Source organism: Beta vulgaris, chromosome 5 (assembly GCF_026745355.1).
Source record: "Beta vulgaris subsp. vulgaris cultivar EL10 chromosome 5, EL10.2, whole genome shotgun sequence".
NCBI lineage: Eukaryota > Viridiplantae > Streptophyta > Magnoliopsida > Caryophyllales > Amaranthaceae > Beta > Beta vulgaris.
In genome coordinates this window covers 64,169,024-64,196,161 of record NC_079206.1, presented here as the reverse complement: position 1 = coordinate 64,196,161, position 27,138 = coordinate 64,169,024, and the positions used below count along the sequence as shown (strand labels likewise).

The 27,138-nt window shown below is 33.0% G+C and overlaps 2 protein-coding genes and 7 non-coding genes across 29 annotated transcripts; 8 read left to right on the top strand and 1 right to left on the bottom strand.

Moving 5' to 3' along the window:
* LOC104894495 (uncharacterized) lies at positions 1 to 25,964 on the bottom strand. 21 transcript variants are annotated; one of them, XR_007274048.2, is made up of 5 exons: positions 9,100 to 9,281; positions 6,136 to 7,751; positions 3,991 to 4,060; positions 3,447 to 3,704; positions 1,382 to 2,056 (listed from the first exon to the last, which is right to left on the bottom strand). XR_007274048.2 is itself a non-coding variant. In XM_048643997.2 (5 exons), the coding sequence occupies exons 1-4, from the start codon at positions 24,976 to 24,978 to the stop codon at positions 4,029 to 4,031; spliced, it is 285 nt and encodes a 94-aa protein (XP_048499954.1). In that variant the 5' UTR covers positions 24,979 to 25,963; the 3' UTR covers positions 3,163 to 3,704; positions 3,991 to 4,028. The 21 variants fall into 21 exon arrangements, 3 of the variants coding, with proteins under 3 accessions (XP_048499953.1, XP_048499954.1, XP_048499955.1); XR_007274049.2 differs by having other exon boundaries at positions 1,382 to 2,039; XR_007274050.1 differs by lacking the exon at positions 1,382 to 2,056 and having other exon boundaries at positions 3,163 to 3,704; positions 6,136 to 6,207; positions 7,540 to 7,751.
* On the top strand, positions 1,197 to 1,268 carry TRNAP-CGG (transfer RNA proline (anticodon CGG)). The gene has a single exon. It is a non-coding gene; the product is annotated as a tRNA-Pro (tRNA).
* Positions 1,879 to 1,950, top strand: TRNAP-AGG (transfer RNA proline (anticodon AGG)). The gene has a single exon. It is a non-coding gene; the product is annotated as a tRNA-Pro (tRNA).
* TRNAP-AGG (transfer RNA proline (anticodon AGG)) lies at positions 2,125 to 2,196 on the top strand. Its single transcript has one exon. It is a non-coding gene; the product is annotated as a tRNA-Pro (tRNA).
* Positions 2,271 to 2,342, top strand: TRNAP-UGG (transfer RNA proline (anticodon UGG)). Its single transcript has one exon. It is a non-coding gene; the product is annotated as a tRNA-Pro (tRNA).
* Positions 4,479 to 4,550, top strand: TRNAP-UGG (transfer RNA proline (anticodon UGG)). Its single transcript has one exon. It is a non-coding gene; the product is annotated as a tRNA-Pro (tRNA).
* On the top strand, positions 5,174 to 5,245 carry TRNAP-UGG (transfer RNA proline (anticodon UGG)). Its single transcript has one exon. It is a non-coding gene; the product is annotated as a tRNA-Pro (tRNA).
* On the top strand, positions 5,514 to 5,585 carry TRNAP-UGG (transfer RNA proline (anticodon UGG)). Its single transcript has one exon. It is a non-coding gene; the product is annotated as a tRNA-Pro (tRNA).
* Positions 17,035 to 21,584, top strand: LOC104894494 (myosin-binding protein 2). The gene is made up of 4 exons (XM_010680744.4): positions 17,035 to 18,903; positions 19,014 to 19,202; positions 19,295 to 20,598; positions 20,863 to 21,584. Exons 1-3 carry the CDS (start codon positions 17,262 to 17,264, stop codon positions 20,578 to 20,580), a joined length of 3,117 nt encoding a protein of 1,038 aa, XP_010679046.2. The 5' UTR covers positions 17,035 to 17,261; the 3' UTR covers positions 20,581 to 20,598; positions 20,863 to 21,584.
* Positions 25,965 to 27,138: the final 1,174 nt, after the last annotated feature.

Below are 27,138 nucleotides of genomic sequence, written 5' to 3'. Positions count from 1 at the left end.
TATCAAATTCGTTACTGAGTATAATCAAATATTTGAACCCTTGTCTTAAAATGGTTTAAGCTCTACAAGACTACAACTCTTTGAATCTTTGAAATGAAGAACAAAAGGATCTACATATTCCCTATAGTTTTGAAATAGCGAACATGAGTTAGAAGGAGTAATGCCCCTTTTACAGAAATTGCCTAAATTACCAAGTAAGTGTTGGCCCAGTGATGATGGAGACTGACTTTGATAAGATGGACCCGTGTTCAAATCCTCGCAACACCTTTGGGAGAGGAATGAAACCTACCACCTCGAACTTGGTCTCGATCCAGATATAGCCTGAAAGGTGAACCAGGTGCAAACACCCAAAAAAAAAAATTGCCTAAGTTGAAAGGCTAACTTGAAAAGAAAAAGAAATTCAAATAAAGAGAATAAAAAGGGAGACTTATGTGATGAGGTTAGAAATAGATGGATTATCCATTTTAAGATATAAGTAATGTTCCAACTCATTTGGAACTTCAAAAAAGAAAAACTTTTGCAAATGAATTGGAACAATCACACACGAAAATTACACAATTCAAAATATTAAACTGGACAACCGAACAATAATAAGGAAGAACATGTAATAGAATAGTTATTATACTCTACATTAATGTGGAAAAGTAGTAATCAAATATTCGTCCACCGCCACCCTCTCTAATACAAGTTGTGGGTGTTTTTACACTTTAGTTTCAGCTAATACTTGCTCCGTCTTTTGTACTTGCGACCTTTTGACTTTTGCATTATTAATTCACTTACTTTGATTGAAAATTTATGAATATAAAACACAAAATTTAGCATGTAAAGTATTGTTAGATTTATTTCAATTTTACAAATATGTTATTAAAGAAATTAATAGTTAAAAGTTGTTTTGACGAGTGTGAAAATCAAACATTGCGAACATCAATTTTTTTCACAAAATAACTAAATCAAATTCAAAATTATGTAAGTGTCTAACACATAAAAGCAAGCCAGCATAAAATAGAGCTTATAAATTATGATAAGGAGTTAGAAACAAATGTCCCAAAATGCTTGACGAGTCTCGCATAGAGATAGAGTTTGATAGGTCTTGATCTTTTGAAGTCGGAAGGCCCAATTATTCAGCGAAGAAATTGCGTTGTAGGTTTATCCCTAACTATAATAAATAAGCAACACTTCTATTATGATCAAAACACGGGCATTTGGTCTAGTGGTATGATTCTCGCTTCGGGTGCGAGAGGTCCCGAGTTCGATTCCCGGAATGCCCCCTTTTTTTGTTTCTGGCCTCGACAGATCCAAGGACGGAAAACCAGAGTATGCATACAAATAATAACTCCAGCACAAACCAATAATAAAATTAATAACTAGCACAAACCAATCATAAAATTATAAAGTGTATATAAAAATAGAACATAAAATGTATACCATTTATATAAGTTGAGTAATTCAACTAACATTGTTTTTCTATATTGAAACCTGTACAATGAGCAATTATAAAGGAAAAATTAACCGATCTCAACTTTTAGTGATATTTTTTAAAAGGTCTAAATTATTGATTAACCTATATAGGTCCCAACTTTAGGAGATCTTAACTTTCAACGAGCCTTAGTGACTTGAAAATGACTTAATAGGTCATAACTTGTAAAAATTGGACCACACAAGAAGGGTGAATTAAGAAAAGGAAGTAGAAACTAGGTGAGATTTTAAAAAAATCGTCAGTTTTAAGTCACCTAGACCCGCTAAAAGTTAAAACTCCCTCAAATTAAGACCTACACAGGTTAATCAATAGTAAAAACCTTTTAAAAATTATCGTCCAAAATTCATACCTATATTGTCAATAAAATAAATTAATGAAAGGCTTTGAGCAACACAACAACTGGGCATTTGGTCTAGTGGTATGATTCTCGCTTAGGGTGCGAGAGGTCCTGAGTTCAATTCTCGAAATGCCCCACTGCTATCCTTTTTTTAAAAACCCATCAAGATACCCAGCTAACCTCAATTGATGCTTCTTGAATCCTACAAATAAGGCATCTTTGAACCTTCACAAAGCCAAAATCTGAAGTTAATCCATGTGATAATGATAAAAAAACAATAAAGAATTAAGTATAAACATGTACAACAATTGGGCATTTGGTCTAGTGGTATGATTCTCGCTTAGGGTGCGAGAGGTCCCGAGTTCAATTCTCGGAATGCCCCAATTATTTTTTTATTCTCTATCATATCCAACAAAATAAGCTATTATTAACAATGCTTCATCAACAACAACAGCTGGGCATTTGGTCTAGTGGTATGATTCTCGCTTTGGGTGCGAGAGGTCCCGAGTTCGATTCTCGGAATGCCCCATTACATTTTTTTAAAAAAAATCCGCTCCTGAGTCCTGATATGCATGTGAATATTCTGAAGCACACCAGTCACCAGCAACATAGATAGACTCAAAGTTGCTTATAAAGAAACAAAGTGAATAATAGAAATAAAAATGTACACACTTTAACTAGGGGTGTAAGTTCGGTTTATGGGACCTTAAACCAAATCCAAACCGAAATTCGACTCAATCCAAACCAAACCAAACCAAACCAAACCAAACCAAAATATGAAATCAAAAACCAAACCAAACCGAACCAAACCGGATTTTTTTTATCTTTCAAAATCCAAACCAAAACAAACCAATTTTTTTTCATATTCCAAAATCCAAACCAAACCGAAAGGAAATTAAATCAAACCAAGATAAAACCAAACCGAATTTAAACCAAATTTTTTGATAATTTGTATTTCAAGTGACAATATTTTTGTATTTTCGTAATTAATATTAAAAAAAAGAAACACAAAAAAATAATAGACAAAATTCTTTAAGTGACAATAATTCGGTTTTTTTCGGTTTTTTCGGTTTTCCAAAACCAATCCAAACCGAAAAACCGAAAAAATAATTTTTTTGAATCCAAACCAAACCGAATTTCAAAAAAAACCAAACCAAATTACTAATTCGGTTTGGTTTGGTTTGGTTTTCGGTTTTTAACCAAATAACTTACACCCCTAACTTTAACAGCGTCAATTTCACAGTTGAATGCACAACATTTATGTTGCAAAACCACATCTTAGAAGCCATGTGGAACTGCATTAATCAAATCCAGACTAATGAACCAGGTTGGTTAGCGCAAAGAAAAGTGAGAAGGATCCAGTCAGTATCAGTAAATTACGACTTAAAAAAGTTAAAATTATAATCCGAAATGAAGAGAGCAAACTAATGAAACAAAACAATGGCCATTTGGTCTAGTAGTATGATTCTCGCCTTGGGTGTGAGAGGTTCCAAGTTCAAGTCTCGAATGCCCTAGATCAATCAAAGATTATTAAAACATGTTCCTTTACATGTCTTACTGATCTAGCGGCCAACATAAACCTCAATGCTAGAACTTTAGACCAAATTTGGAAGTTTTAGCCAGAGAACTAACCATGCAGCTACTGGCAGCACCAGAGGAGCTTCACAGGAGTCTATCCACAAAAAAGAAATAGCGCTTCGTGAAGCAAACATGTTGAGAATAGGTCCAGGTATATCTGCGTACTAAGGAATATGAATTCAGCATACATTGAAGCAACAAAAGGCATTTGGTCCAGTAATATAATCTTCACTTCGGATGCAAGAGGTCCGGAATTAAATTCTTGGAATTTCCCACCAGCAGATAATCAAAAATCATTTTTAATTCTCCTCTCTGCGAAGATGGTATATGTCATCAATAAAGACGATAAATCAGCAATGTAAATGTTAATTTTTCATAAGGATTATTTAATAGAAAAATGAAGAAAAGGAGAACTGCAGTTTGTATACCAGCCTTAAAAGCAGCAAGTCCATTAATACAAATTATTTTTTCTACAGGATTTGACTAAAGAAACATATGGGCAGGTTTTCTTCATCTTGTGCTTGAAACATCAAGATCCATTTACAGGAGTTGAATAAATTCAATCGCAAGATATTTGGTATATAGAGAGAACATAAACCTGCAGACTGTACTTCTTTAGGATTTAAAATAAGTGTCTCATGCCAGTCGAAAAAGCGGGTCTTCCTGACCTTGAATTTCAAACAAGGAACAGTTCATCAATCAAAGAAAAACAGGAACAAGTACACTTCACTATAAATAAGAAGATCTGGGCATATTATTGGTCAATGGTCACTCAAAAATAGCATGCTGTAATTAGCAAAATCTTCAAATGTGTCTTAAATTTAAATGTCATGTAATTGCACAGGCAGTGTAGTTTTGTTTCCCATTGTGTCTCCACACATAAAGATATGAGGAGCAGTCATAAAGCTACCAAGATGTCACATTGACCATTCACTCACAATCTTCAAATTTTTTGAAGATAAATGGAATAACACACAGATTACATAAGGAGCATGATTAAATTAGAATTGGAAGGTGATGGTAAAGTCAATGGGTCGATAAAAGAGATCTAACTCATATATTATGAAGACAAAAAGCATCAACAGAGGGCATTTGGTCTAGTGGTATGATTCTCGCTTTGGGTGCGAGAGGTCCCGAGTTCGATTCTCGGAATGCCCCATGATAATTCAGTGAATTTTTGTCAATTCTTTTTTTTTTTAGAAAAAAATTCTAACACATTCCTCAATCCTTGACCACCATTTACCACCAGAAGAGAACGAGAAAAGAAAAGAGAAGAGAGAAGGAAATTAACAAATCAACCAATCATCTATATGTTACATCAAGTATCGAATAAATTGCACTGAAATAAATAAGCATTTCATATGATTTTCTTGTTCTGAGAGCAAAAAGGTCCTTAGGTCAATATAAGATGCTACATGGACAAGAAGATTATGGAAGTAACTTTCAAGAACCTGATGTGCCTAATGCCTACATAGATAAGTCAATTATGTTGACTAGTGCATGGGTAGTTTGCAGCAAAAGGCGAACCTAAAATCATATTCTGTCTACTCCTAAAATTCACCACAAAGATTAACATGCATCAATCTGATCTGATTTGAAGATTAACAAAGACAAGGACAGTAAAGAACAGGATAGTGAAAATCTACCAGATTCAGATGAGAAGCAATCAACAAATGTGTTTGTTTTCTTGAATCTATTTATCTAGGATCCAGGTACTAACAACTATATCTGATTGAACTTCAAGAAGTTATGTGCAATTGATCAGATAAACATCAATAAAAGGGCATTTGGTCTAGTGGTATGATTCTCGCTTTGGGTGCGAGAGGTCCCGAGTTCGATTCTCGGAATGCCCCTGATCAATCAGATATAACAACACTGAACCTTCTTTTTTTTACAGGTCTGATTGAACATCAAGCTATTATGTGTAACAGACCAGTCAAAATTAACAAAAGGCATTTCATCTAGTAATATAGTTCTAGCTTTGGGTGCAAAAGGTCCGAGTTCAATTCTCGGAATGCCCCTGATCAATTAGAAAAGATAATACTAAACCTACTTTCTTTTTACAGATCTGATTGAACTTTAAGAACTTAAGTGCAGCAAATTAGATAAAAAGCAACATAAGGGCATTTGGTCTAGTGGTATGATTCTCGCTTTGGGTGCGAGAGGTCCCGAGTTCGATTCTCGGAATGCCCCTGATTAATCAGATAATACTGAACCCAGTTGTATTTTTACAGGTCCCTTCAATCTAGAGATCAAGATTAAGCTTGGTACCAAGCATTTTTGGACCCATAGTTGAAAGAAAAAGCCCGACACTACATGCACATGCAGCATCAGAGCAGGATTAGGGGAGTCCAACCACTGAAATAAACTAGCTCATCCTAAATCAAAAATTTTGAGGATATGCCCAGGTATATCCATATACTAGGAATACAAATTCAATGTACATGGCAGCAACAACAGGACATTTGGTCTAGTGGTATGATTCTCATTTCAGTTGTGAGAGGTCCCAAATACAATTCTCAGGAAGCCTGTGGCCTGTCAAACAAACAGACAAGAACCTAGTACGATCATCCAACCTCTTCTTTACCGGAATGGAGGCCTTTGTGATCAAGACAGTTGATAGATCAGCGATATTAGATTCATATAACAAAGTTAGATAGGAGCAAGATGAGAAAAGACAGAAAAATGACACTATTAGTTGCATATCGGCCATAGAAGCTGTTCGTCTATCAAAAGAAATTACCGTATTCCTCAGGCTTGAACTTGAAGAAGGTGTAGACAAGCCTAGATCCTGGCGCTAAACCTTCCCAACTACCTATAACAAAAGTTAAATGAGCTCAGCAAGAAAATATTAGACTCAAAAACAAGATTAGGGCATTTGATTAGTTGTATGATTCTGCCTTTGGGTATGAGAGATCCTGAAGATCTGAAGGCCAATTACAAATAAATCATTAATAAAAATCCTTCTGTGCAATGAATTGGCATACATCTAGACTAATAGGTCTTTGCCTTTTAAACATTTTTGCACTTTGTGATTCCGTTACTTTTCATACCAATATTTTCAAACACTAAGTACATAGTACGGCCATGAGGATGGTCCAACCTGATAATTACATCAACAGTAACAACAACAACAACCAAGTGTCTAGCAGGGGTGGGATCGAGAAGGTACAAAGAAAGTATATTCCGCAAACATACAATGCACAGATAAGATGCCCTGATGTCCACATACTTTTTCCTTATAGAGAACACACCCTTGTTACTTCATACATTACAATTCTGTGTATATGAGATATTTCATGTTCAATTACTCATAAAAATCATTAGAATCCCTCTATATTGTAAGGTACATTGTAGTCTGGTAGCAAACAAGCTGTAAGAGCAACAAACTTGAATTCTGGTTTTATTTCTCTGGTATTAGGTGCCGGTCCATGGTTTTAAATTGTGGTAGCAGCAATTGTTGTCACAATCGTGTATTGCTGAATCTTTGTTGCAATGTCATAAACAGGGTTGCAAACTCGCTATTGACGCAGCATGCTTTTATAGTAGTTGTATAAACCTAGTTTTACCGGCCCTTTTTACACTTGTATATACTAGCCAGTAAGATGGCTCTTTACTACACATAAAGACAGTTCTGTGAGATAAAAGACTGATACTGTATATAAAATCGTGGGTTTCACTTCTACAGGTCCTGATTTTGATATTCTGGATGTCATACTTTCTGCTCCTAAAACCTCCCTTTAACTTCAATGACAATCGCACATAGCATAACATCAACAAAATCTAGATAAAATGAAATGGCTTCTCAGGTGACTCATTAATCGAAAAGGTTCAATAATTTGACTAAATCAGCCAATAGCCCAACTATTTAGATAAAATGAAATGCAACTGCTAAAGAAAACAATGAAAACAAGCACATAACTTCAAATAAAGTAGCCGAACCACATTCAGTCATTCACAACTCCAATTCATACTACTAACTTTATACTTGCAAATTATCCATGAAACAATGGCTTCTCAGGTGACTCAATTAATTGAAAAGGTTCAATAATTTGACTCAATCAGCCAATAGCCCAACTATTTAGACAAAACGAAATGCAACTGCTACAGAAAACAATGAAAAAAGTAAATATGTCATGAAACAGACAAGGTATCAACTTCAAAAGACTACACGTTGCTCTTTCTTGCTTTTATGTACAGCGTTGGATGTGCAAATCCCGAGTCTCATTGTCAGAGATCCTGATTCTGCATCTATGCACGTAACTCCTACTCTTAACGAACAGAGATAAAAATTCAGCAAGTTCATACTTTCAAGTCCAAACAACCTCCTCGGTGAAATGTCCAAAGTACACAATCGTTCTGTAATCAAGGTTAATAAACCAGGATGAAACCAACCAAACTTCATCCAGCACAAGTTAAACAGTCTATATTGTCACCCACATCCATTATTTAGATCATAGAACACAAAAGCAGGAACAGTATCTCGCCATCATAATTAATATAGAATATAATTTCAGAAGTCAAACTAAAGATTGCTTTTATATCAACCTACTCCCTTCACCAAAAAAAAAGCAACTTTAAGGCAATATAATCTGAGAAAGGCTAAACATAAGTAATAGTTAGATATCTAATTGTGAATAAGAGAGAACACTCCACATCCGGTGCATTGACAGAAATGCCCCAAAGATTCATATCCCAAAATGTAAATATCTAACAATGGCAACGTAGCCAATCTCGTATAATTTAGATCTAAGTATCCTCTAGCTAATCCAAACCAACCCAATTAACCTAAAACAGCATACTCGCTCAAACCGCAAACTTTCGTCTTTCCCTCATGTTGATTTATTTTAACTCGCTAAGGATAAAACTCCCCCTCTCAGACTATTATGTTGTCTAAATAATTAGTCAACAAAATCACAACTAATACAAGCTCCCAAATTCCTCTTCTAACAAACAACCATTTCACTATGTTAGGCCCCGTTCTTTTGGACCGAGAGAAACTGAACTGAAATGAACTTAATGAAAACCGTAAGAGGAAACTAACTGAACCGAAATTAACCAACCGAACTGAACTGAAAATAAATCCAAATGAACAAGGCCTTAGACACTCACTACATTGACCTACTAACAGACCTAACAGTATACTGTACCACTTCAAACAACAAAAAAATAAAAAATTAGCAAGTTGACTAGATTATTAATTTAAATACTCCTAATTTAACCCAAATTCCTGATTTTCAGATCTTAAAGTCAGCATTAAACAATTCAATTTCTATTTAATGCCAGTAAATCCAAAAGAGCAGTATTTTAAGAGGATTCTGTCATTTCTGACAGTGACGTTGAAATTTCTATTACTAGTTACTACCTCAACAACCCCAATTGATCACAAAATAGCATTTGAGCAACCAATATATCAAAATTCAAATTTTCCATAACGCTAAACTTACTTTAGTCAGCATAATTCTACTTTTACAAACCCTACTAACACAAATTTTCCCCAATTGCAACATCAATTGTAATTAATATGCAGAAATTTATATAATTCATGCTAAAATTTAAGTCTTTTTTTCCGGTTGAATTCAATAAAAAAAATCCCACTTTATTCTTGAGCTCCAAATTAAAGAGAAAAATTGCATGAAGAAAATTTAAGGTGTCCAATTAAGTGCAAAAATTACTAGGATTTTTTCTTCAAATCATAAAATCATACCTTAATCAGAAATTTCCCGATATCGAAGGTATTTGGACTGGTACTGACTATTGAGTAATCAAATTTATTTGGTGATTTAGAAAAAAAAAGTACAAGAAAAAATAAATAATTAATCTGGAATTTTGATTTTGGAGAGAGAAAAAGAGAATAAAATAAGAAAGGACAGTACTGTACGCTCTGCAGTGATAGACTGATAGTACTATTTAGCCCATAAGACGGTCCATGGGGATTCTTTGGGGGAGAAATTGTTGGTAACTCGTAGGCTACGTTTGGTAGGGCGTAAAATATTTTCAGTGTAAAATGATTTTTATGGAAAACAATTTACAATGGAAAACACAATTCCAAAATTAGTTTTCCGTTGTTTGGTTCGATGTAAGAAAAATGATGAAATGAAAGAAAAATGAAAGGGAAAGTAAGGAGGTAGTGAGAGGAGTGTACAAGAGAGATAAGGAAAATAGTTTTCCTTTCATTTTGAAAGGAAAATGGTTTTTCATCATTGGTAGAGTAATTTTACCCCAAGGGAAAATGGTTTTTACACTCTTTTGCCAACCAAACAATGTAAAACTGAAAATAGAGGAAAACAGTTTTCCGGGAAAATGTTTTACGCCCTACCAAACGGAGCCGTAATGAAATAAAATACTAAAAATGTATTTCGCCTAATGGTTGAGATTGAGGTGTTGTGAACATAGATCACATATTCGAATTCTCTTTTTTTTTTTTTTTACTCTGTATTCCCTTTGTAGCTCATATGGATCAAAAAAAATAATAATAATAAAAAAAAGTCAAAATGACATCTAATAAGACTACTAAAGTAATTTCATAGATTGGATGTATCAAAATAATTATAAGTTGATTATTGGTATGGTGGTACCAAAACTTAGTTAGATTCGTACCAAAGTTATGTTTTGGCACCAACTACTAAGGGTGTGTTCTATTCAACTTATTGGACCTGAACTTATTGGAACTTATCTGAACTGAACTTATTGAACCTGAACTGAACTATTGGAACTTATTAAACCTGATTGGACCTGATTGGACCTGATTCAACTTATTGGACCTGATTGAACTGATTGAACTTATTGGACCTGATTGAACCTGAATTGACCTATTGGCCTTTTGGAACTTATTGACCCTGATTGAAACTTATTAGACCTTATTGGATCCTAATTGAAACTTATTAGACCTTATTGAAACCTGATTGAAACTTATTTGACCTTATTAGACAAAAACATTGACCATGAATAACATAAATATTACCACTAACGTAAATACTACCCCTCAAAATTTTTTATGGAATAATAATTATTATAATTCGTCCTTTAAAAATAATGATTATTAATTATCTCTTATGATAATTAATTTAACAAAAAAATTACTATTTATATATTTGCCTATACATAACTTTCATCACTAATATATCTAATAGTGTTGTTTTAATTTTATAAAACACTAGTAGAAAATCAAAAAATTAATAATCATTATTATTATTGTTAACCTTAATTATTATTATGTAATTATTATTATTATTATTATTATTATTATTATTATTGTTAACCTTAATTATTTGACCATGATTATAATTATTGTTAACCTTAATTATATTATTATTATTATTATTATTATTATTATTATTATTATATGTATTATTATTATTATTATTATTATTATTATTATTATTATTATTATTATTGTTAACCTTAATTATTTGACCATGATTATAATATTATTCAATAGCAATATGAATAATCAAATAATAGACAATAATACAAGTATAATACTATACATTGTGGTACTTTAATAAAAAATTCTAATAATAACATAATCAGCTAATAGTAATTATAATAAAATAATAGACATAATACAAATAAATAATAAAATAATAGACATAATACAAATAAATAATAAAATAATAGACACTAATACAAGTATAATACTATATAATCATTGTGGTACTTTAATTATAATTCTAATAATAACATAATCCGCTAATAGTGATATGAAATTATGAATAACAAAATAGTGGACAATAATACAAATGTTTATTAAACATTGACTATTTGGACCTCATTGGAACTTATTGAAACTTATTAGACCTGATTGGAACTTATTGCACCTGATTGGAACTTATTGCACCTGATTAGAACTTATTGGACCTTATTAGCCTATGGAACTTATTGCACTTATTAGACCTTATTGCAACTTATCTTAACTTATCTGAACTTATTGGACCTGAAACTTAATTTTTTAAGTTGAACAGAACGCACCCTAAGTAAGAGTTACTTTGGTATTGGTATCACGATGACTTTTGGTGCGTTCTATTCAACTTATTGGCCCTGAACTTATTGGACCTTATCTGAACTGAACTTATTGAACCTGAACTGAACTTATTGGAACTTATTAAACCTGATTGGACCTGATTCAACTTATTGGACCTGATTAAACCTAATTGGACCTTATTGGACCTTATTGGAACTTATTGACCTTATTGAAACTTATTAGACCTTATTGGCCCTGATTGAAACTTATTAGACCTATTGGACCTGATTGAAACTTATTAGACCTTATTGGACCTGATTGAAACTTATTTGACCTTATTAGACAAAAAAATTGACTATTAGTAATATAAATATTACCCTAACGTAAATACTACCCCTCAAAATTTATTATGAAGTAATAATTAAAAAATTCATCCTTTAAAAAATAATTATATTAATTATCTCTTATGATAATTAATTTAACAAAAATTTACTATTTATATATTTAACATGTTATCTCTAGTTATTTAAAGACGATTGCAAAATATTTAATTATAATTATTATTATTGTTAACCTTAATTATTTGACCATGATTATAATATTATTCAATAGCAATATGAATAATCAAATAATAGACAATAATACAAGTATAATACTATATTGTGGTACTTTAATAAAAAATTCTAATAATAGCATAATCAGCTAATAGTAATATGAATAATAAAATAATAGACATAATACAAATAAATAATAAATAATAGACATAATACAAATAAATAATAAATAATACAAGTATAATACTATATAATCATTGTGGTACTTTAATTAAAATTCAATAATAACATAATCAGCTAAAGTGATATGAAATTATGAATAACAAAATAATGGACAATAATACAAATGTTTATTAAATATGACTATTTGGACCTTATTGGACCTTTTTAGACCTGATTGGAACTTATTGGACCTTATTAGACCTGATTGGAACTTATTGCACCTGATTAGAACTTATTGCACCTGATTGAAACTTATTGGACCTTATTGGAACTTATTGCCCTTACTAGACCTTATTGCAACTTATCTGAACTTATCTGAATTTATTGAACCTGAAACTTAATTTTTTAAGTTGAACCAAACGCACCATTTATTTTCGTACTAATTTGTCTCCAGCTTATAAAATTACTTTGGTACCCTTGTGAGATGCCATTTTGATATCTCACTATGAGACGCCAATCCAACCACCTTTTGGATATGAACATTTCGATAAGTAAGCAGAAGTCGCATTTTTTTGTTAATAGATAAAATAAAAATTACAATTCTAATTTATGATTTTGAATTTTGAAGTTGCAGGCTTTTTCTGAAAGTTGTTATTATGTTTTATTATAATAAGGTAATTGATTACATAGGAAAATATGACCACAAGTCCACAACCAAGCTCATTTTAACTTACTTAGCACTTCGTATAGGTCCATGTACTAAAGTTTTAACCACTAGACTAAGTTGTATAGGTCCAATTGCATGGTATAAAGTTATATAGGAAAAAATATTAGAAATTGCATGGTATAGGTTTTGATCCCATGACCTCAAGTTCATGTACTAAAGTTTTAACCACTAGACTAAGTTGTATTTAGTGTTATCATATCAAAGTACAATATTAATAAATGAAAATTTTTCTTACCCGGGACATAGCCTGGGCTTAATAACTAGTTCTATACACAAACTGATTTGTGTCACACAACGAATGGGATAAATCTAGAACTTGATTACATGTATAGGCCATGTGGGTAAGATGTTCAAATGTGCTCCATAGTTTATTTATATATGGGTCAGATTGTTCAGCTGTACTCTAGATAGGCCCAATTACTTAGCACTTCGTATAGGTCCAATTTGGATTATGTTTGATCGTTTTCTTGGTTGTGGACTTGTGGTTGGGGGAAGGGAGGCTCTTCAATTACGAAGTGCTAAGTCCTCAACCAGTTTTAATCACTTTTGTGGCCACAGCCAAGCACGAGCACACTACTGGCAAAGTCTGACGGTGAGGCATGCGACTGGATCCTAGGCCACGCATGGACATCATTGTTTATGAATCGGCATAAACATGATGCGTCGGCACTAGGGATGGCAATGGGATGGGACCGAGTCGGCTTCACTTGGACCCAAATCAGACCCGTTTATTTTTTTTACAGACCTAGACCCGTCCCAAATCCGTTGGGTTTAGATTTTCAGACCAGATGCGCTAGGTCTGCGGGTTCACGGATCCTAAATGGATCCTTCTTAATTTTATGTTTTCATCACATTTTTTAATATATGTAATTAAAAAAATTCGCCATAATATATATAGGTCCTGCATCCATAATAAAAGCATTATCAAAACAAAATTTTAAAAATTAACTCATAAAATCTCAAAATGTTACAGCTTACAAAGTTACAAGTCTTAGGCCTTATTTGGTTGTATATAGGAAGTCATACTTCCTAGGAAGTTATTTTTTCCATATATTTGAAATTCCTAGGAAGTGTAAAATTGTGTTTGGTTGATAATGAGAAGTTCTACTTACCTAGGGGGACCTAGGTAAGTAACTTCCTCCATTTTGGAGGAAGTAGAACTTCCTAGGAAGTGCAAATTCCCATGGTTTTGCCAACCAAACAACTTCATATACTTCTACTTCTTAGGAATTTGCACTTCCCATGATTTGTTTTGTCAACCAAACAAGACCTTAGATGGAGTTACAACACTAACGAGTTCACAAAATCACAACTCATGATGGGTCTACGGATCAAGTTTGGGTCTAGCATATGTCGACCCAGATCTGGACCCGCCCATACTCTTCGAGACCCAGACCCTTATAAATGGGTTGGGTCCTGCGCGAGTCTGGCTCGGGTTGAGGACCCGTTGCCATATCTGGTCGACACGCATGTTAACAAGCTCATTTTAACAAAAACGGAAATAAGTAAAATCCTTTAGCAAACCTGCTCGCACGACGAGACATGACATTTTCTTCTCCCATTCTAGGCCTGGTACAGGCTTAGTTTCCCCACAAGACACGACCCAACCAAGGGAAGTTTCTCATCGTAGTTAGTAGAAGATTTCCTATTGGAAAGCTAGAAAGTATATTGTTTTTGTGTTTTTGTCAACAAAACAACTCCACAATTTTTTGCTCGCGAACTAAACTTTCATTTTATAATGTCAATCAAACAAGAATTAATAAGAACTTCTCATCACAAGACGGGGCAATCAAAACTAAAAGAAAAAACAATATATGAAATGTTCTGGAGATCATACAGCAAATCGATTCTAAACCTCATTCTTTAATCCAACTTCACAAATAGCTTTCCTACAAAAAGAAAGGTGAAATACATCATCAATCAATTCAAATTGTATGAAGCCTCCACCATTACTTGTTCTTCCTTCTTAAGCTACAATTTTTCAGCTAACATATATCCTAATATATTAAAAGGTGTTCCTAAACAAAAAACGGTGCAACGTGACGCTCTCCCTAAGTACATTCTACTCCATGTAATCCACATACAATAAAATAAAAATAAAAATTGCATACTATAGAATTTAATCTGACTTCAAAGTATATATATACAAAGTCTTAACAACTAGATCAATTGATATTTAGTGTTATCATTTTAAAGAATAATATTAGTAAATAAAAAGTTTCCTTACCCAGGACATAACCCGACCCTAATTACTAGTTAATATTGATTATGAAGAAATTAGGACTTAGGAAGCTGGTTGAGCATCCAGCCTCTAACCCAACATCATTAACCATGGTTTATCATTAAGGCCATATTTGTAATCTCATAAACTGTTGTATTAAAGAGTCTAAAAGCGGACAAATTGGGATGAATAATAATAAGTGGGCCCTATTAAGAAAGCCACATGATGAGACCCAACATCTAAAGCATCTAAAAGGGGCCCATATTTAGCTGCTTTTACATTAATAATAATAATGCAAAATTATATGGTCCACCAGCTCATTTATCTAGTTGGCAAATTAGCTGCATATATTGCCTAATAACAATTTTTTAACATTTAACAGTGGGAGCGTTTATAAATCATATCATAAGTAGACAAAAGTTGACCATATCTTATATTGCTAGAATTCTCTTTCATCACCGACCCTTTTTTTTATATAAATTACTCAGATCGGTTTTTTTTTTATCTTTCTCACTTTTTTGTATGCATCTTTCAATATACATATTTGAACTTAGATATCTTTTTATTATATATTAGTAAAAATTATAACAATTGAATATTAATAATGTAATAATTGAGACGAATCAAACATGACTGTATTTTTTCTTGTAAATTGAAAAAATTGAGAAGATTCTCTGTAATTATAAATAGTGTCAAGATTCTAAGTGAGAAGTAAAAAAATAGAGGAAGTATTTGTTAGTATTCTTCTTCATGAAAATTACTTGGGAATTTTTTAATTCGTACCAAATAAATAGATATCAAGATTTTATAGTCATGAGTCATGACACCAAATGCATGATTATGCAGACGGTTGACTGCAAGCTTATAGTTGATGTATGATCAACTAACTTGTATCACAAGCTTACCCATCACCAATCATACTTATATACCCATAATCAATCTTTTCATACTTCTACTTGCTTGGAATGAGGGGTTTGGGGAGTCTGGCTTGTAGTTCCTCGCATAGAGCCCCTACTCAGAGGCCAAGCCATATACCCCTAAGGCCCTAACTCCCTCTCCCCCTTAAATCTCAAACAAACGTTTAAGGTAGGAATTGAATCTTAGACTTTGCTAAGGAAGATGGAAAAATTCACCAGTTGAGTCGATGCTAATTTCTTCTACTTTGTAAGCTTATATGTATATATTTCATATAAAACTTGACCAAAGATAATATAATCTCACCGTCTCAAGATTCTTGGTCCAATCTAGCGAACTAGGCTCATGGACTAAGAAAGGACAAAGGATTCCCGCCGCGAAGAAGGTAAATAACTGTGAGAACCTTAGATCGTGAAATCACAAGATGGGTATTCTACCATCTAATTGGACAGTTCATAGTTCATATGATACTATAAGCTTATGAGAATAGTAAGGCATGTCATTTTTTTTTTTTGGGGGGGGGGGTAATCGGATTAAGGAAATATACTAACCCTTCATGAGAGTAACTTCTTTCATAACAGTTACAAAGAAGAATTACATATCTCAACACAATCATCACAATTCACAATACGACATTATCAATTAGTTGGTGACATCTTCATTTTGGCGATCAACTCCTTTTAAATGACAAAAGTGTAAGAAAGAATGTACTTTATAATATCCTTTCGGAAATAACCTAAGAGAACAGATACGAAAAACAACAACATCCTCCTTAAACAAAACACACGTAACCATAAGACCATTTCTAGCATTCAAAAAACTCGCCCTTTTGTTTATCAACATGAATCAAGTTCAGGTAGATTTTCTTTGAACATAACTCAGCAATGCTTGCTTCACTTGGTCAAAAAAAACAGATGCTTTTACACAATCCCCCAACCTCTTCAAACATTTTTTTATAAATGAGAAAAAAAAATCACTTTCAAATAGTCAAATACTCCTACTTCATGCTCAATTTACTGAGATCCTTTTTTGGTATTCCTCCAACTCAAGAGACAATATTTCCTTTTATTTGGGCCCCTAGCTACTTTTTCTTGCTTTTGGCTCCCTCACCATTCAAACAATCCTTTTCTCCCCCCACTTACTCTAAAATTCTAATACCACTCCTAATTATCTTCCTCTACCATTTTTTTTTCTCTTCTTCTTTCTCTTCCTTGCTAAACCATCCATCATTATCATTTCATTCTTTTTCTTCACTCCTTATATTTTTCCTACTTACTATTGTACATAATATCAAGGAATTAATACTGTGTTCTACTACTAATAATCTATGGAAACCAACAAATTTTCAGCCATGTTACATAAGAGAACCAACAAAATCACTCGTGTGCTTATCTATGCCATTCTTGAATGGACTCTAATCTTTTTACTCCTAATAAACTCTCTCTTCTCCTACTTCATCCTTAAATTCGCGCTATATTTCGGTCTTAAACCTCCCTGTTTCTTATGTTCAAGGCTTGATCACTTTTTAGACTCTCACAAGAAAGAAAAACAAAACAAATCTCCCTATACAGATATCATCTGTGAACAACATGCTGCTGAGATATCCAAGATTGGGTATTGCTCCCATCATCGAAAGCTTGTCGAATTGCAACATATGTGTAATGATTGTTTTTCTTCTTCTTCTTTACCCGCTGATCCTCAGCTCTTCAAGTGGATGACAAACATTGGTATAGTTAAAACTGATGCAGAGGATAATGATGATGATGATGATGTTGTGAAGAAGTGTTCTTGTTGTGATGGAGTGATCGATCCAATTAGCAAAGATTCTTCCCTGGATTTTGTGATTAAAGGAAGAGAATTGTTGGGTGATCTTTTTTCAGATCAAAAAGTACAGGTAAATTCTGATCAGTCTGATGATTTAAAGTTTGGGTATCAAGTATTGGGTGACGGAGCCGAAGAAGAAGACGAGAGCGAAGATGATGAAGATATGATTTTAGAAACAGAGAAAGAACCTCTTCTTGATACTGATAACAACAATAATGATATTGATGGTAAAAATAAGGAGAATTTAACCACTGAAATATGCCTTGATATGCTTCCACAACATCTAGAGTTTTATATTGATCATGATGATTATAGATTGATCCCAGTTGATATGAATCATGGTAATTCAATCAAAGTTGTTGGGGAGGAAGAAAAGAGAGAAAATTCAGAACTTTCCAGGGAATTTGAGTTGATTTTTGAAGGAGATGAGCTTGTTTTTCCTGGGTGTGAGATAATCACTTCCAAGGATTTGCCCTGTATACAGGAAGAAGAGCAAAGTGTAACTGAGAATAATCAAGTTTCTAAAGATGAGGAAAAGAAAGATTGTTCAGAGAAATTTGAGCTGGTTTTTGAAGGAGATGATCTTTTGCAGAAAGAAGAAGAAACCATTATTAAGAATTTGCAAATGTCCAATGATGTGGAAAAGATGAATGATTTAAGCAAATTTGAGCTGGATTTTGGAAATTATGAGCTTTTGCAGGAAGAAGAAGAAACCATTATTGAGAATTTGCATATTCCCAAAGATGAGGAAAAGATAGATTATTCAAGCAAATTTGAGCTGGTTTTTGATGGAGATAAATTTGTTGCTGAATGTGAGATCATAAGTGCAAGTTCACCGAAAGAAGAGGTGGAAAGTGCAACCGACAATTTGCAAAATCGCCAAGATAATCCTCACGATTGCGAAGACGAGAAAGAGGAAGACGAAGAGGAAGAGGAGGAGGAAGAGGAAGAAGAGGATTCACAAATTCCACAACCCTTACAAATGGAGGAGAAAAAAAGAGAAATAGACCATTCACTCTTTTTGAAAGAGCAAGAAGACAATGCAACTGTTGAGTGTACAGCCATTTTGGATGAGAAGGAGACAGATGATGAAACCATAGAAGCTGATATCCAAGCAATAGTTCAGACAACTTCAACTCCTGCAGGTACTGGAATACTATATCCAACTTATTCTTAATTCTTTATAGTTTGGGTTAAATTTGTTATTATTATATCTGGGTCAAACTAAATAAATAAGCTATACCCATATGATCAGTGTCTAAGGAGGATGATGCGTCTCTGGAGACTGATGAATCTGATACTGAAGAAAAGAATCAAAATCCAACAGATAATATACTATTAATTGAAGAGTTCAAGGAAGATACTGCATCACATTTGAGGAGTCAAGAAAGTCACACTATCACTGCGAATGTAGAATCCGAGGTTTCCGCCAGTTATCCTCATGGTAATATACTTTGAACAACTTGCATTTTTGCATCGATTTCATTGGTTTTGCACGAGTTGGACCGAAATCTGATGGTATAATTTTGAATTCAGATGCTGAAATCAGTGAAGTAAGCCAAAATTCTAAGGTCGGCATGTCCCATAATGAGGTAGATGAAGAGAAAGTTCCTGATACACCAACCTCTTCAGAAAGCCTAAGTCATTTGAACAAGAAATTGTTCCTACTAGGGAGAAGGGAATCGGCAACAGAGGAATCACTTGACGGGATGAGTATGATAAGTGAGCAAGAGAGCACGGAAACGATGGAGAAGCTCAAAGTAGACCTACTTTCTGAAAGAAAGACATTGAGAGCATTATATAAAGAACTAGAGGAGGAGAGGAATGCCTCAGCTATTGCAGCTAACCAAACAATGGCAATGATAACAAGGCTTCAAGAAGAGAAAGCAACTATGCAGATGGAAGCGTTGCAGTACCAAAGAATGATGGAAGAACAATCAGAGTACGATCAAGAAGCGCTGCAGATGATGAACGAGCTTGTGATAAAGAGGGAGAAAGAGAAGCAAGAGCTTGAGAAGGAGCTTGAAGCATATAGAAAAAAGGTGATGGATTATGAGGAAAGAGAGAAGTTAAGGATGTTATGTAGGAGAAGAAGCAGGAATTCTTCTGCTTCTTGCAGTTACGGAGAAGAGAGCGATGGACTATCGATAGATTTGAATCACGAGGTGAAAGAACAAGAGGAAGAAAGTGGAAGTACACATAGTCATGAAGAAAATGGGCACCAAGATACACCAGCTGATGCAGTCCTATGTTTACAAGACTCGTTGACCGGGTTTGAAGATGAGAGGCAGGCGATACTAGGGCAGCTTAAGGTTTTAGAAGAGAAACTCTTTACACTGGCTGAGGAAGAAGAGGAACATTTCGACAACACAAAACCATTCGAGCAGTTCTATGAAGAGAACGGAAAAGATTTTGAGGGTAATGGGGATGACAGTAATGGGTTTATTCATGTTAATGGAAAACATCAGCAAGAAAAGAGGATGAATGGTTCAATGCCAAAGAGGCTTCTTCCATTATTTGATGCAGTTGAGTTATCGGAATCCCCAAATGGGGAGTTAAACGGAAATGGAGATCATGATTTTCATATTACAAAGTTCGAATTAGAAAAGAAAAGGTTTGCAATCGAAGAGGAAGTTGATCATGTCTATGAGAGGCTGCAATCTCTAGAAGCTGATAGGGAATTCCTAAAACATTGCATTGGTTCATTGAGGAAAGGTGACAAGGGTTTGGATCTTCTTCAAGAGATCCTACAACATCTACGCGATTTGAAGAATGTGGAACTTCAAGCCATGAAGAATACGGATCAATGTGCTTCGGTGTAAAAGTCTATGACATTATAGGTAACAGAATATAACACCTCCTTTTAGTTCAATCTTAATATTATGTTAGGCAGATTCTTTATTTTACCTCAAGTACTATCGATGTTGGATTCTTGACTCTGTGACATGAGAAATGACACTTGACACCATTTAGGACCCAAAAATAATTTTTTTTTCTTAAAATAGCCGAGTCAAACATTAAGCACATATCGAGTTTGAGACAAGCAAACAAGTCTATCATAACTGATAACTACACTAACAAGATTATATGTTCTTTAAATGCAGATTCCCATGTTCATGGTTCTTGCTGCTAAATCAGTCAAAAAGCCCATTCTATGGGATCGAAAAATACGGATAAAGAAGATCAAGATCAAACTTTTGTCGGCTAGATTTCAGTGAAGGACCCCCTAAATGGAGAGGGAAGTTCTTGGGTAGGCAAGAAACCTCGAGGTTTGCTGACCCTTTTTTTTTCCTTTCTTGTTTTCTGCTTTTGTTTTTTGTTCAAAGTAAATGTAAAACATCCCAATTTTTTGTGGGGTTAGTCTCTTTTTTTTCTACCCATCACCTCCCTTTGAGGGAAAAGGGAATGATGGATTTTAAGTGTGTGTAGGATAGTGGAAGTATCAAGACAACCTGTCATTTTGTATTTGTTTTATGATCAAAAAAGAAAAAAAAAAAGAGGACCTGGCATCAGCAGAAACTGGGAGATCCAACAATGATTCCAGTCCCAAACACATGACATTAGTTTTATCAGATACACCTTAGGATTAGGAATTAGCTGTATTTATTCTTCATTTTTGTTTTATATCAGAGATTTTGTGGAGGGAACTTTTGCCTTATTTTTTTTTCCTATTTTTGTGAGTCAGTACTCAGTTGTATTATTACTTGATCACATGGGTGTTGATCAAAGCTTTTGGAGTAAAGTTAGCTTACTAGTTACCTGTATATTAATTTAATGTAATGAATCTGTTCTGTAAAGTATATAAAGTGAGTGTTTGTTTATGCTAGCATTGATTAAGCTTTATAATCATATTATTATTTGCTTAATACTTAATACAATTGAGAACAAAGTACATATAATGATGGCAATAAGAAGCCAAATTTGCTTTCCTGGTTTACTTTGCTTAAAGCAAACTACTTTGTCAAGTAGGTGAGGACTATTTTTAACCCCATGAGAAAATCCATGTACATTTCTTTTTCCTTTATTTATTTTGGGGGTGGGGAGGTTGAATTTCTAAAACACGTAGTAGATCATAGGTGTGACCGTGTGAGACACATAAACCCGACTCCCATTATAAGTAAGATTGTGATGGTGCAGAGTATCGATGTCCACATCTTGGAGTCTATAAATACTTTAACAGGAATTTCAAACTTGAAAAGTTTTGCTAAAATCTCCTTATCAAAAGAAGACACCAAGTAGCCCACCTAAAGATAGGTACAAAGAAGACTATGAGCCATCAAAACATAACATATGCCTACTGATGGCGATGGTAGATGCAAAAAAGCATGGAGCTCATTGTCAAAGATAGACGCCAAACACATGGAAATAAAATAAACACAACCGCACACGGAAAAAAAATGTATCATCACTCTGAGCCAATAAATGATCACTTATTGATTTTTTTAGTCCACTAATGCAGTTAATTAATGTATGTAAAAAAAGGAAATCTATTAAGAAATTGACACTTTTCAAACTGTGTATCTTATAACTGATACGAACATTTTGTCTGTTTACTGACCTGCCTCTAATTTCTGACTGGTTTGAGTCTGGAGTGGAGCTGATATGATGAAATAATCCAAAAGGAAAGTATTCCTGTAACAAATGGAAAGAATTTCCTATAATTTCATGCATAAATAATTATGATGAAGATAGAAGTGAAGCATCATGGACTTAGTAGTATCAAACTGGTGATTTATTCTTGTGTTTAGCAAAAGAGTTTCAACTGCAATTGAAGTTCTTTAACTTTTTCATCGGCTAATTATGTCTGTAATCAAAGCAAACTCTGTAACAAATAACAGACATCTACAGTAAACAATATGCGAACAACAAGAAGGAAAAGACATGTTTAGAAAGCAATATATGCTTTTACATAATAATCTTCTCAAAGATAGACAAGAGGAAACGTTTATATCCTTAAAAACTGCATAATGGAGATTATTGGACATGAGATGTGAAAGGCATCAGCATTGGGGCCCTTAGGTAATCATAGTGCATTGGATGCCAAACATCTCAAGTTTTTCATTTTCACATACTCACATAGCTTGCTTCATCATCTAAGCTACAGACTACCAGCCACTAATTTCATTTTATTTTTCCGAAGCTCCTTGTACCTCGTCTGTGCAAGAAGAACAACAACTGATTTTAGAGTGTCAAGCGGTTCTGCTCGTTCATGCATTTTTAGTCAAGACTGGGATATGTGTTTCCTCATTAGCTTCCTCGTGAAAACACTAGATTTGAAAGTCCAGATACTGATACTCTCACCATCTTTAGATAATTGTACTTCACATTTCCATTTTAAAATGTCCCGAAAAACAGTTCACTTTGTGAAGGTAGTAAGATATCTTTTCAGCATATCTATATCATATGTTCATATCATTAAACAATTTAATAGTTAAGGACAGTTACACTGCGTTTTCTTCACCTTAAAGAATATATTCAGATCCAACAAAAAGCTCAGATAAGTTCCAGGTTCCAATAAGTTCCTATAACTCCAATAATTTCCAATGAGTTTTAACAAACCATATAATAAGATACAAGAAGTTACATCATAAGTTAAAATAAATACCAATAAGTACCAATAACATTAGATAAGTTCATTTCGGATTACTTCAAGTGAACGCACCCTTAGGAGTATATTAACTTCCTCAAAAGCGGCATTCGATTAAACGCGGCCTATTACATAGGAACGGAAGTAATAATTCCTACTCCATCTCGATAATTGCATCAGACGTCAGAACACAGGATACAGTTCAGAAGTAGTACTAAATAGTAAACACTGTAACTAATCGTGAAATGAAGGGTATATCATGCCGATACAATGAGTCATCTTAACAGCTATTTCCTTGACATGATTTACCCTCTACCATCTTAATTACCTTCCAAAGTACCAATCAGGAATTACAACTAATCTCTCAAATAGAAGTACTTTGACAACTCATTTGGAAAATCAACACAGTATATTCTGACAATCTTCAGGATCAAACAGAGGGAAATCATGGTTCAAAAAGACTACTTACCAAAACTTGTACTATTATATTTCATTCTAAACTAAAAACGGAAAATTACAACATAAGCAAGTATCATAACAAATTAGACATACCTGTCAGATTCCAACTAAGTGACATTACTGGTAGTTGTACACTTGTACTTAACACGGAAAACAAAATAGACTGTTCTGCTCAACAATAATACAACATTGGATCTACATTTGCAGTATATAAATACTTACCTTAGATTTTCAAAAATTATAATCTATACCATATGTTCCATATAGAACAATTACTTATATAAACTCATGCATGCTATTGTTCAAAAACACTACCCACTTCATCTCCCAACAATTGCCTAATATCTTAAGTGTTCGATACATTTCTTTAAGCATTAATATTTTTTTCGTAAGTTAATATTTTGAGAGTACATATCGCACGAATTCATCACGTTTTTTCTTATATATTGGTGAGAAGTTACTTACTCAAATAAGCAAATGGCAATGATGAATTTATCACATTGTTAATTACTTTATAATAAGTCAAAAGCATTTAACATTATTATATCCTGACTACTAATATATCCTATATATTTATCATATCTTTAGTATCCTATTTTATCTCTAACAGAAAGTGTGCAAACAATAAATGATGCAATGTTCATTATACACTCAGGTGTACCTAAATTGGAATCTATTTCTTTCTCAGTGTTTATTTGCAAAAGCTATTTGAACAATAGTAATAAATAATGGTTGTTTATCCTAATTCTAGTTTTCTACCCTATCATCTACATTTCCGACGATACTTTATACTGTTTTCGTGGCTCATATAAATTAAAAAAATCTACATATTCGACAAAAAATAATAATAAGCACAGAGCACTCAAATTCTCAACCCCTGACCCAATTCTAGGTGAAATTTACTCATCAAAGTTTACAAGTTAAACTGGGTTATATAGCAGTAAATTTTATATGCTGAATCTATGAAATTCTTCCAAAATTATCTTCCAATTTAGCAGATTTATCAAGGGTTTCAAATACTAATGAATTATCAAACGGGTTGCAAGAAACGATAAAAAAAAACATACCTTCTGTCAAATCTTACAGAGCCATGGGAGGGGAATCTGGGCTGCTTCCTGGAAAATAAAAGCCCATTTGCAAATGACAAGTAGCCAACCCACTTGTTCTTGTTCATATTTTGAAACCGGGTTGTTTGATATGTAAAAAAAACTTATATCGACCTGGTCCACATTAAATTTAGGGGAGATTTATGACTATATATGTGATTTACAGAAAGGAAAAAAAAGTTATTATGTTAAAAAATATCTCTATTACATAAGCGAAGGGGAACCTTTAGTGTCCTCTTTTGAACTGACTATTTTGCCCCCCTTTTCCTTACTAAATTACAAAAATAATATCAATACCAAAATGGGGATTCAAACAAAGCTACGGGAAATTAACTTTCAACATCACTCCCAAATCACTTATGTTAGAAAACTTTACAAATCCCTTTTTAAATCATCCCGCAAATCACTAAACTTTACAAAAAACTAAAAATTAACTTACAAACCAAAACTAATATAGTAGGGTGTAAATACATAAAACAAAAAAAAAACATTCACAAAATTCACTTACAAATCATTGTTCTCAAGAACTCACAAATTTCACTTACAAATTATTCTTTACCTATACACGCTATGCATAAACATCTGTAAAAAAACATAATATCACACATTTGTCTATCGGCGATTTGCAAACTTTCAAAAAGGTACATAATTCTTTTAATCTTCCAAGTTATTTCAAATTAGTTGAAAAAATAATAGCAATTGTTATGTAGTGACTAACAGAAAAAAGGGAGATGATAGCAATTAGTTAAAAAAGACTTAAATTAAACCCTTTATTTTCACATGAAATGAGAAAACAGATAAAAGTAACATTTTTTTTTTTAAAATTCCAATATTAAAAATTCTGCTCATAACTTTTGCAAAAAAACCATTTTCACAAATAAATTTTGAAAAAAAAAAACCAAAATCAAAGTTTTCGCAAACGGTTTTTGCAAAAATCAATTTTCAGAAAAAAAAAATTAAATTAATTTGCTAAAACCATTTTCAGAAAAAAAAAATTGCATTATTTTGCGAAAATAAATAGTGAAATTAAGTACCAAGACAACTGTAAAATTTTGAAATGGAAAAAAAGGGCTTTTATACAATTTAAATTTAATTCATTTTCATGTTAAATCAGAAACCAAGATAAAATAGACGATTTTTTTTTTTAAAAAAAGTTCCAATATCAAATTATGTATGAAAAATTTACAATTTTATCTCAAATATAATTTTAAATATGAGACTGATGAAAATTTTAAATATATGTTTGTGAAATCATAATTTAGATGTTAGGCAAGGGGAAAAAAACTGAAATTGATTCATACTTTTCGGATTAAATTAAATTTTGGGATGATTGAAAATCGACCCAAGAAAAAACTGAAGTTGATTTAAGAAATTACCTTTCTTTGTTAGAAAATCGACCCAAGAAAAAACTGAAGTTGGTTTGCTTCCTTCAAAAGTGGTTGATACGGCTGATGGATTTTGATGAATTAGATCTACTCTTTGCTTAATACTTGAAAAGGCTGATTTTCTTATTGTATAGTGTATAGTTTGATGAACTAGGTTCCTTGAAATATGGTTTGTAGTATTGTAGTGAGAGGAGAGAAAAATGAATAGCAAAAGTAGTAGAATTATACTGATGTTGCCAAGTAGTGGAAAAGGTAGTGAAATATTTTTGTTAAAATTCTAGAAGGATGTGCCTACAGGCTACAACACGTCACTCAAAATTTTGGGTTTCAAATACAAGTGTGGATCAAAGTATAAATTAGCCAAATTATAATATGGGTTTCAAATACAAGTGTAGATCAAAGTATAAATTAGCCAAATTATAATATTGTTGCATTGGAAATTCAACGTAAAGATAATATGGACTCAATATTTTTTTTTGTTCAATAGAGATAAGTTTAACTAAGGGAGTAATATGTAATGCTACTTAAATGCAAAGAGTTAATGATGCAAAAAAAAGAACAAATGTAGAAGGAGTACTATTTGATTGTATTTCAAAGAATCTTATTCACAAAATGGAGGTAAACTTAAAATACTAACTTGCATTTTCTTTTTGTTTACTACTTATAATAATTAGGCCTAAAAATGTCATCGCACGCATCGCGTGCATAAAAAGCTAGTTAGATATAAGAGAGGAATAGGCCGAATAGCTATAGATTGTAAGTAATGACGGTTAAAAGAACGCTTTTATTATCTCTATTATATAAGCCAAGGGAGGAGGTGTGGTGTCTCCATTTGAAATGACT

Bases quoted from the DNA above. Each gene is read 5' to 3' on its own strand.
- LOC104894495 (XM_048643996.2), bottom strand. From the start codon at position 24,978: ATGAACAAGAACAAGTGGGTTGGCTACTTGTCATTTGCAAATGGGCTT. The intron at 6,208-22,316 runs GTCAGTAAACAG...CTTTTGTTATAG, and splicing joins CAGTCAGAAATTAGAGGCAG to GTAGTTGGGAAGGTTTAGCG. The intron at 2,057-6,135 runs GTAATTTCTTTT...GATTAACTTCAG, and splicing joins GTTCAAGCCTGAGGAATACG to ATTTTGGCTTTGTGAAGGTT.
- LOC104894494 (XM_010680744.4), top strand. From the start codon at position 17,262: ATGGAAACCAACAAATTTTCAGCCATGTTACATAAGAGAACCAACAAA. The intron at 18,904-19,013 runs GTACTGGAATAC...CCATATGATCAG, and splicing joins GACAACTTCAACTCCTGCAG to TGTCTAAGGAGGATGATGCG. The intron at 19,203-19,294 runs GTAATATACTTT...TTTTGAATTCAG, and splicing joins TTCCGCCAGTTATCCTCATG to ATGCTGAAATCAGTGAAGTA.